The 11,617-nt window shown below is 33.9% G+C and overlaps 1 protein-coding gene across 1 annotated transcript; it reads left to right on the plus strand.

Annotated features, from left to right (window-relative positions):
• The first annotated feature begins 1,604 nt into the window (after window positions 1-1,604).
• LOC116846292 lies at window positions 1,605-7,178 on the plus strand. Its single transcript, XM_032819948.1, has 4 exons — window positions 1,605-2,311; window positions 3,094-3,238; window positions 4,639-4,710; window positions 5,009-7,178. The coding sequence occupies exons 1-4, from the start codon at window positions 2,268-2,270 to the stop codon at window positions 5,159-5,161; spliced, it is 414 nt and encodes a 137-aa protein (XP_032675839.1). The 5' UTR covers window positions 1,605-2,267; the 3' UTR covers window positions 5,162-7,178.
• Window positions 7,179-11,617: the final 4,439 nt, after the last annotated feature.

Below are 11,617 nucleotides of genomic sequence, written 5' to 3' on the forward strand. Positions count from 1 at the left end.
CGAGAGGTACAATTTCCTTAATATACATAATTATCAATTAATATATATTTATTGATAAATTTATCGCACGTACACTCTAACTCAAGAATTTAATAAATTTTATAACTATGATAATGAATATAAAAGTACCAACCTTATATTTTAAAATTCCAGATAGCAGGAAGAATCCCAAAATAATTTATGTTTATGTCACTAATTCTGGATTCTTTTTCAGATGCAAAAAGAATTCGGAATTGGTGACATAAAAATGAAATGTCTAATGAATTCTTTTTGAATTCTTTGTGCTATCTGAGATGACATCGACGAAAAATTGGGAAAATAAAACTTGTTTACATTTTTTTGTAAAAAACTTTACATAACTTTATACAATTTCAAGCGTCAACGATTCTACTTTGCACTCGATCGCCATATTGGTTTTCCCAATGGAAAAATCATTAGGCGCGTTCAGCGGAAAAAGTGCTCAGTGAACAATCAACGATTATTGGTTTTTACTGTTAGATTTCTAAATCTAGATCAGTTACATTGACGAATTGCTCAATTGTTATGCAACTGTTGAGTCTGCTAAATGCAACTATTGTTTCATGGAATGGAACAAGGAATATAGTTCTATCTAAGATGAATTGATAATACCGATGAGTCGATTATATCGACGAAATCATTATGTTGTTGATATAAAAAATTTGGGGAGAAGTAATGTACATAATACCGTGTCATAAAAACTTAATAATAATTTTTAGATATATTTACCCACACAGCAGAAATGTTCAAAATACATCACAGGGACATCCTATAGATATCGTGGTGTCCATAAGATATCTCTATGATATATTTTGAACTATTGTGTGGATAATTATCGAAGAATTTTTTAAAACCAATAACAACCACGCAATGATGGTTACAGATATTTATTTCTGCGGGAATGTTCAACAAACTATTGTATGCGCAATAAGAAATTTTCAGTCTTTCAAACATACGTGACATGCTAATTAATGGCCTAATTAGCACATCGTGCTCATCTTCGGCACGTTAAACCGCCTTCGTATCCTGATTTCATTCTTTAAATTATAATAATCCCTCTCCTCGAAGTTTCACAGTTTCGACGGGATAAGATTTAATACAGTTTGACCGAGAATTCCACGGCAGGTGCGATTCTTCGTCGACATTATCCGCCCGCCAAGATAATTATTCGCAACTATCATTCTGCGTGGCTCCCATTGGCTCTGAAAATTCTTTATGATTAAACAATAGATTACACGGAAGCATAGAATGTTATACGGAATAGAAAAGCAGTATATTCAACGTTCATATACGCTTCATACATTGCATTCGCATTAATGGGAATATCGTGTATATTTGTTATGTAGCTATATATAGGGTGTGTCAGAAGGTAAGGTCGACTGATTAGGAAGTGAAAGAGGAGCATGACTAGAATACGCATATACTGTGAGTAAAATTTTTTCCTATTTGATATGGTTTATTTAATGAATATAGCACTCTGTAGGGGTACATATAAAGCCCTTAATATTTTGGAAAAAACTGTTTTATCGAAAAAAATATTTTATACAAAAGTTGTAGGATTTTAAGAGAAACATTACACAGAAAAATTATGACCTTGAACAAAGTTGTAAAAAATGGAGATTGCCATTAAAAAACTGCAAAGTCTTCTTTATATGACTTGGACGAGGTCATATTAATTTTTCTGTGTAATGCTTCTCTCAAAATTCTACAACTTTTGCATAAAACTTTTTTTTGAAAATATATTTTAAATAGTAAGGGATTTGAGCACTTTTTGTATGTCCTTACAAAGCACTGTATTTACTAAACCATAGCAAATAGAAAAAAATTTCACTTACATTTTGTGTATATATTCTATTCATACTCCTCTTTCATCTCCTAGTCGGTTTTACCTTACCTTTTGACACCCTCTATATACACATAAATACACATTCACACATCACGCATTACGACGCACATATTCACGCCTATACCGCATATATGCACGCACGTGTTCGATATATTCTCGAGTTACAGTACGACAGTGATTATCTCTGTGGGAACGTTGCGTCGATATCGGTGTAAAATTCGAAGCTGCCAAGAGGATACCGCGATTAACAATGGTATCGCGTGATTACGCATGCATTCTGTTGCGTTTGTTCATACGCACAGGTGATAGCGCGGGTCTATATATGCGACGCACTCCGTTCGATCATCCGTGACATTCGAGGTAGAATTTATTCGTTTCGCACGCGAGGTGCTATTGAGGTGTAATGGGAGGAACGCGTCTCGTGGTACTAATGACAATCTTCGCGATGTAAGATCGTTGATTATATTATTTACAACTCGAGCGGCTGTAAGAGTGCCAATTCTGAGATCTATAAAACTTGCATCACTCCGTAAATTTTAAGGAAGACAGTCTCATTGAATCGTAATGAGAGATTCATCGTAAGAATTGTTTCACTCAAGCTTGAAGTGGACTCTAATTTCATACAACTGAATGTTTCAATCAATTGGAGTGAATTTATTTCTGTGACAGTAGAAAATATCATACTTATTTTACAATTTCAAGTGAAAATATTCACTTGACGATTCATTCTGTGTAAATGGAAAATTAATCAAGTCCGAGTGATTCGACTATCGTACTATACTCTAATCTAAATTTCTTAGTATCAAATTTCATTAAAAAAAATAGAACAACAGTTGAGTCAATTTTCACTCGTTTTAAGTGAGGTTTTGCTTGAAAAAATGCCGAAAATACTCTCTGAATCTCTTAGGGTGTAATTTTATTCGAAAGATACTTTCTATATTTCTTGAGACTCGGTTGTTATTTTATTTCTCGACTAAAATTTCAAAAAGTTTCTAAAATATTCAATAAATACGTTTTCGCGTTCAGAATTTACAATGAGTAATTTAGATTGTAGCTCGAGTTCGGGAAACAAATTTATCGCGACTGTGGGTTTATTTATTTTTGGAACATCAATACCTCTCACAGAAATCATTATTTGCAACTTTCATTACGCGTGGCTTTTATTGGTCCGAAAAAAAAAATTCTTCATCATTAAATAACAGAATGTTACAAAGAATATTTTCCGTAAGGCTAGAGGAGGTTGCGCAAGGATGCAGTTGCGCGGCGTTCGATGTTTCGGGAATAGAACCGATAATAGAATATATGCTTCGATACAACGTGGACTGCGATCGAGAAAGCATCGAGAAGACATGCGAGCAACTGTGCATCGCCTTGGTAAATATGCTGCTTCTTATTGTTCAAATGCTATTTCTAAAATGCTATTTCTTAAATTTGTTGGATTATTTCTTTTTACTAACGTCATTTTGTCGAGAACATTATCAGAGGCTAATTGGCTCAGATAGCAAGATGATGATTAAAAAAATACATAAAAAACGAATTTTTAGTCATAATACTACACTAAAAAACTCATTTAATTGAGTTAATCAAATTTTGGTTAAAATAAGGTGAAACAAATGTTTTGGTTGTGAGAACCAGTGTTTGGTACTTTGAATTAAAGGTTTGATTCTTTGAAACAAAAATGAAACAGGTTTAGTTTCAGAGAATCAAATCTTTGGTAGAAAGAACGAAATTTTGGTCCTCACAATCGAAACATTTACTCGACTCTATTTTAACCAAATTTTGGTTAACTCAATTAAATAAATTTTTCAGTGTAGATTCGAATTTAGCGACCTCAAAAATACCCAAAAATAATTAAATTGTAATAATATAAATCATTCAATAGTATATAGTAATATATTATAACATAATAATATATTATTAAATTATTAAATTATATAAAATATGATTATTAAATTGTATAAAATATAATTGTATAAAATATAATTTTTCAAGAGAAGCATATAGGTGTCATAAAGCAAAAGTGGCACATTTTTTCGTGCGTACACTGAGAGAAAAGACTGGTAACTATAACAAACTGCATTTAGTTACAGAAATTCATTGAATCCTTAGTAACTAATACTAAATATGATAATAATTACCATGATAATAATTACCAAATATTTAATAGATCGGAAGTATGACGTAATTGCATTCACAGTAACATCAATTAAATAATTTAGTAATAGTTACTTAATGTTAAACATTTAATATGAAATATATTACAGTTATGAGCAGATATTTGATAATTGTTATGAAATTGTTATATCCCATGTAATAAAAAATTAAGTAGGTACGAGTTCTATTTTATTAAAAGTATAAGTATATTTTGTTGCAGCACAACGAAAAATTCATTTATTTGCAGCTATTACATCGTTTCAATATCTATTATTACAGATGGTTGGTTGAACCTACCAAAAATTTTGTAACTATTACAAAATCGCTTATTTTGCTCAACTATTCAATAAGTTTTATTTACCAAATATATTCTGGAAGCAAATAAATTTTACTTCTGTCAAATAAATAATTTATTTTACAGAACTAAATTAATTAATAAGTATTGCCATAGCTTTGGCCCGCTATATTTACGTCTACCATTTAGTAATAGTAACCAAATTTTGATAATATTTACTAAATTCTTCTCTCAATGTATATGCGTCATTGACAGTGAAGGGGTTAAGACATCATTCTACTACTTGGGTGGCAATAAACGAGCCGATATCTTTTTGTTTGCTTAGGCTAAAAGTGCATGGGATAAGGCGTCGATGATGATTTGCGAAAAATTGAACACGCACGTTGAGAATTTAAAGGTGAGCGACACGTTTGATTTCATCGATTCGAAAAGTAATTGAAAGAGTAAACGCGTGCTGGTACATTCTCGTGATGAAATTGTTATATGGAAATAAATTTGTGTAAATGACACGAGGAAGCAAATATGATTGGAGCTGAGCTCCAATACGTATATGCAGATTTTAATGCAGTACTCATTGAATGACGCGAACTGAGTGAAGAGTTCGATCAACATGTCGAGAGACGCATCGGAAAATTCATGTAGTCAGAGTTGGGAGCGATTTTCGATTTGGGAAATTAATTTTGTCGCTTTTCCAGATAGCTGTGTACGCGAAATTGTGCGATACTACACTCTGGTCGTTCACCGGCTTTGAGAGCGCAGAGCTCATTTGCTGCCACGAAGGAAAAGTGACAATCTGCGACGAAGCGATGGTAATTGAAAATCAACCAACAGTCAGATCCGTCCCCTAATCTCTCGGGGTTCTTTACCGCCGACGAATATCGCAGCCGATCACACATTGCATTTCTTATTTTATTTTCCGACTGGAGATGAAAATGACTCAGTCTGTGTGACGTAAATTACGGTAAATTACTTGGTGATTTTGGGAAACTGGTAAAATAGTAATTTAGAAGAAAAATTATAAAAACAAAAAAATTCTAGTATAAAGCTCAAAAGGAGCATTTAGCTTTTAAGATGAGTAAGATACACTATTTAACTCATATTTTTCATTAAATATTTTGATATACTGTATATTAATATACTATATATAATATCTAGTAATTAGGAAACTACATAGTAACTAGGGAAACTTAAAAAAAATTATTACGTCTTAATCTATATTTTTCATACCTCGAAAAGTCTCAATCAATATTTTTTGTACCATTTTACAGGCTTACAGCATTTTTATTTATTATCTTATTGTTTTAGCGATTAGACTAGATTGGTATGTAATTGAAAATTTTTAATAGTATTTTAAGAAATGAAAACTTTAATACTTTCGAAAGATTGTAAACAGTTTCTTTCCTTTCATCTAAGAGACGTTTCAGATATTATCAGATGTACATTTAATAAGAATATAAGAAGAACGTTGTTTTATCTAATGCATTAGTGCGGAAAACACGAGTATTTGTGCATGAAATATTATCAGAAACAACAAATTTTATCAAAATTACCAATAAATTATAATTTTATCGTAATTTTATCATAAGTATCGTCACTTTAAATCTGACAGTAATTTTATACCTCTATTTCCGACACATTGGACACGTGAGAGAACGTATATGACACGTTCAACTTGTACATTATTCTTCATTAACGTCCTTGCGATTAATGTTATCGAGATATCATTCACGGCTAATTGTAATAATCCGCGGTGAAATTTATCGGATAATTGTAAGAATAATAAAATTGACACGAGACGCACCAGCGATGAATTTACGTAGAATGCAAGTGATGCCGAGGGCATTACTCGATATGCATTTACACCCTTTGTTCCCCTCACAAAGCTTAGATGTCGAGACGGAAATGTACTGAAGCTTTAATACGAATGATAAAGCTCGAGGCTGAAACACAATAATGTCGACGGTGCTCCAAAATACGCGATTCTATCCGCGAAGAATGATAAATTTTGTCTCGCCGCAAAAAAAGGAATTGTGTTCCTTCTTTTTACTCTCTAAATGTCTTAGGGTGATATCTCACACGAAAACTAGAATGACAGCCGAGTGAATTTCCATTCGTGTTTTGCTTCAAGAGTTCTCTAGAGAATACACTCTGAATTTTTTGAAGAGCAATTTCACTTAAAAGGCAGAACGACAGCTGTCACTCGAATTCGAATGACTTTCCACTCATATAGAGTGAATTCTCTATTCTGCCTCGTCGAGTGAATATTTTCACTCGAAATTGAAAAGTAAATCTGACGTTTTCGCTGTCACATAGGAACTAATCCATTTTAATTGATTAAAATGTTCACTCGTATGGGATTAGAATCGGCTCCAAGCTTGAGTAAAGCACTTCTTACGATTTCGTCACAATACTTTCACTATAGTTTCATGCGAATTTCCATTCGTTTTGAATGAGATTTCACTCCAAGAAATTTAGAAAATACTTCCTGAATTTTGGAATGAAATTTCACTCAAAAAGTAGAGCGATAGTCTCGAATTCGAAAGATTTTCCATTCATAGAGCGAATTCTCTATTCTGAAGTGTCGAGTGAATATATTTCCATTCGAAATTGAAAATAAAATCTGATATTTTTCACTAATCACAAGAACATATTCGCTCCAGTTGATTGCAACATTTAATCATATGGTATCAGAGTCGAATCTAAGTTTGAATGAATTTATTCTTACTATTTCAAGTGGCAATATCTTTACTGCCGCTAGGACAAAATTTACGTTGTTTTTGAATGAGATTTCACTGAAAATAATTTAAGGAGTATATATGGAGAGAATAGTTTCTTTCAAGTGAAATTCTTTTCAATTTTATCATGTTTCCTAGATTTATTTCACTGTTTTCATATTTTTTAATAGTGCAGATATACAGAGATTATCATTAAAATTTGTCTTGCTAAGAAACATAGTAAATTTTTTAATTACTAATTACTATTTTTACTTCTACTTTATTTAATTTTTTAATAATGGACTTCACACTTTTTGATGTATGAATTGCGCTTGTGAGACGAAAAAATAATAAATTAAGGCGAAATGTCGATATGTTCTTCAGTCATAGGTTGCCGTAGTAATTTTTATTATAAAATTCTCGATGTGTTTTTCGGTTACAGAATTTTATAGTATAAATTTTACTATTCAAAATTTCCCCCTGTGTTCCTATCCTATCGTAAAACAGAAATCGCGCGCGTTGAGCGAACGAGCCGAGCAGACTCCTCGATCTTTCTTCGACAACGTAATAAATCGCGAGAAAAGTTACGCGAATTATTCGAATAAATTATCAGGCACGATGTAGCAGGGAGCGCGCACTCGATAGAGACATAACGATCCGCTCGCCGCGTTTTCAACGATATTACGATAGCTTAAGCGCCGATTATCGGTAGAGATTTAATCGAGGGCGAGCACCTGCTCGCTTCGTATCTGAAAGTCAAAGCTCGCTCGAAGAAGAGAGGACTTGAAAGCATTAAACGGTATTCGTTCCCGACTGAATCTCCTTTCGCACAGCACAAATAGCACGGTCCATTATACGGGGTGTATCGGCAGATATGGAAATGGATACGCACGTAAACATCGTTATTCTTTCATCGAGCGGCCCGTGCCTCTTTGATGAGCCTCTTAACAAGAACCTAATTATACGATGGATTCATCGCGAAGAGAGAGCTCTTGTTTCATCGACGATTCTAAACACCTTTTAAAATCACCTAACTCATGTATCTTTGCCTTTGCAGATTACCTGGTAGCGCGTGGAAAAAAGTATCCCTGAAAAATCATCGGAACACTCCGTGAAACTGTGGAATCCTTTATGAGGAACGAGCGATCGTTCGCTGTGAATGCACGGCGCGCACATTAAACTTTAATTGCCCGGATCTATCGCGCTTTTCATTTATTAATTTCTCCCTTCGCTTCGCAAAGAGACCCCGTCGTTTTTCCGAGCCCGTTCTTTCGAGTTGGGCGTGAAAACTCACGCCGATCCGGCGCGACTGTCACGGCAAGCATAATCCTGATTTTTTTGCCCGAGTGAGATCGGCCGAGCGACTCGATATACCGGCGGCGGGTTCTCGCGTTTCACACGATCCACCCTGTATACGCGAAATCGTGGATCCTGTCGCGTCCAAGTATGAACGTGTCGGTGTCCGTTCCACCGACTCGAGATACCCTCTATTTCGATGATGGCGTTCTCAGAGTCTTGTCCCAGAAGCCACCGGCATTGAATGGACGGTTTGTTATCGCTTTCCCTCGCCTCCTACTTGCCGGGGATGAGTCTTCCTCCGAACTCCGACGCGTCTCTATATAGAGCTCGTCGCGAAGGCCATTGTGCGACTGAGGTTTTGTCGTCCTTTCTCCGAGCGATTTAATGACTACACCCTTTTCGAGCAGGAGGGTTTCTTGATCGCGCTCGCGCGCGCGCGCGCGAGGGGGAGAGGGCAGGGGGAAGAGCGATTTCGAGATCGTCGATACGATGCTCGAAAGTACCCTCCCACGAATTCGGCCGCGGAAATTTCGTGTATCGCGGTCATAGACTTATAGGGTCGATTGTACATTTCCATTAGAGGGCTGTAGTCAGCGACAGCAATAGAGAGCAAGAAGCTTCTCCTTGTCTAACCATTTATAGCGTTCTTTCTTTCTTTCACACAGACACATAAAATAGACTGCACTTTGCTGTAGGAGAGATAAACTTAGTATTAGTAAAAGAGGACAATAGAGAGTAAGATGTGCTTCTTTTCTATATGGTTTGATTGATGTAGAGAACGAAGATAGAGAAAAGCGTGCTCTCTTTCTTTCACTATGCTTCACTATGTTTCACTCTTTTTTTTTGTTTATCTTACATCAGCTAGAGTACTTTGTGAAGGAGAAAGCATTTGATTTAGCGTCCCAGACAGCACAAGATTCCCAGAAGATGTCTTGAAGATGTTCTCAGGATGTCCTTAGGATATCCTGTGGAGATCTGTGTTGTTTGGGATATCTCTGTCTTTCAATCTTGTTATCAACCATCCTATAAGAGTGCGCTGTCACTGTCTAGTCTACTATTCTGTCTATGATCTTCTCTTTCTTTCACTATGTTTCACTCTCTCTTTTGTTTACGTCGTCTCCTCCTATAGTGCTGTGTGACAGAGAAAGCATTTTATTGTCTATAATCTGTCTTTTATTCTTGCTTTCAGCTGCCTCGCGAAAGAATGATCGCAGGTATTGACCAGTTCTCGTGGTGATAATAGTGGTGCGATTAATTCGAGAGGTTGCAGCGCTCGTGGTTGTGTTTCTGTGGACTCTTTTGTGCCTATAATTTTGCGACGGCCTGCACGTCGACGTTAATAACCGGACAGTAATTCGTTTGGTAATATTTCCTTTTGCGTTCGCGTCGCCCACATATCGGCCGCGTCGCGTACGTTCTACCGATACGATTAAACGAAACGGAAATTGAGGTAACTAATTGTGGGTTTCCGGTTCGGTCCCTTTGGCGCAAGGTATTGCGCAATACACATCGACATGCACGCACAACACATGATCGCTTCGGTGAAATCCTCGATTTCGTTCCCCAATTCATCGCGTGGAAAGATTGTTATCGTAGACATTATCAAAAATATATAAGACACAACACCTCAAAGTCAATATTATTATATAAATATACAAATAAAGTCAAGCGAACGTTTCGGTCCCAGCTTTGAACCATTTAGCGTTATTTATTTACACAACTATTCGTAAGAAAAAGAAAACGCAAAAATGCAGGGTATAATATCAATGTTATTATTATTAAATATTGCCACAAGAGAAAGTCTCGAAGTGTTTCATCGATTTTGAGCTTAAATCAGTATAGAATTTTTTTAGGAAATTTAAATAAAAAAATTTCTGTTTGATTATTTTGTAACCAATTGATTTTTGTCAAAAATGCCGACACACGTTAATATTGTCTTCAAAAGTGCTACATAACTGTGATGTCACTTTATTTCTTTAATTAGGGTAGTTGTCCTAAAAAAATCTTAAATAGCAGTAGGGATTAAATAATACATCACCCAAAGGTATTTTAATTTTCTTCACAACGGTGTTTATTTTTTTCTTTAATTTGAGTGAATATTTTTTAAAAATCGCATTTGAAAATTTTAGGCACGAAAAACTGAAAATTCACAATTTAAAGAAAGATTTATTTTATTAAGTGTTCAAATAATATTATTTGACCACTATTTTTATTTAAGATTTTTTGGAAGATAGCTATCTCAATTAAGGAGATAAAGTGATGTAATTAAATTTATCACAATCATGTAGAAAACAATATTGACGCATATCAGCATTTTTGATAAAAATCAGTTGGTTACAGAATAATCGGGGTGGAAAGTTTTCGTTCGCGGATTCTGTATATAGACTTTTTAAAGAAGAATTTTATTGTACATATTTTAATCCTATGATGTTCGTAGGATCTAATCCTACGTGAGTACATCAACTTTTGAGAAAAATATTTTATTGTAAATATTTCAATGTAATAATGGGAGAATATATCAACTTTGAGAATATATCACTTTGTGAGATAAAAATTTTTAAAAATATCTGTATATTCAGTAAATTAATCGTGCTGTAAAAAAATCTACTTTAAATACAATTTAAGAACAAATCGATAGCACTTCCATTTCATATTTTTTACGGTAAAACAATTTTGAATAGAGATTAAAAGTAAGAGTACAATCTCTATTTTATATTACAGTATTTATAGTATTTATATAGAAATTAATTTCTGCCAATATTTTCAATTAAAGTTAGCAAAAAAATTACTATAATTTTTTAAAATTTTATTAAATTATTGAAAATTTTATAAAATTTTGCTGCTATTTTTTTTAAAGATTGAGAGTGCAAATAGAAATTTGTGTTATTTAAATCTCCTACAATAATTCTATACTGGTCTAAACTCGGAATCGATAAAATACTTCGGAATCTTCCTTTATAAATAAATTAAAATTTTTTGCATGGAAATACAATGTGTAGTAATTTTTTCTATTGTCGAGAACAGCATACTACTAAAACGTTAGCTTAAAATAGTAAGGTAGTCATATCTTGATAGATATTGAAATTATATTGATTTAATTACGAGATAATCTTGAATTAACAAAAAAGATTTTGCATTAATTTTCAAGTTTCAGATTTTATTAAAAATCCTTGTATTAAAAAATGTTCGGATTTAAAGTTTATTGAAAGTCCTGGCAAAAAAATATATATGACATTTTAAAATTCATCATAACGTCGCTATCATCTTTAGCAACATTACTAAAAGGTCCTT

This window comes from Odontomachus brunneus, unplaced genomic scaffold, assembly GCF_010583005.1.
Source record: "Odontomachus brunneus isolate Ranch 3 - 2012 unplaced genomic scaffold, Obru_v1 Obru_scaffold_063, whole genome shotgun sequence".
Taxonomy (NCBI): domain Eukaryota; kingdom Metazoa; phylum Arthropoda; class Insecta; order Hymenoptera; family Formicidae; genus Odontomachus; species Odontomachus brunneus.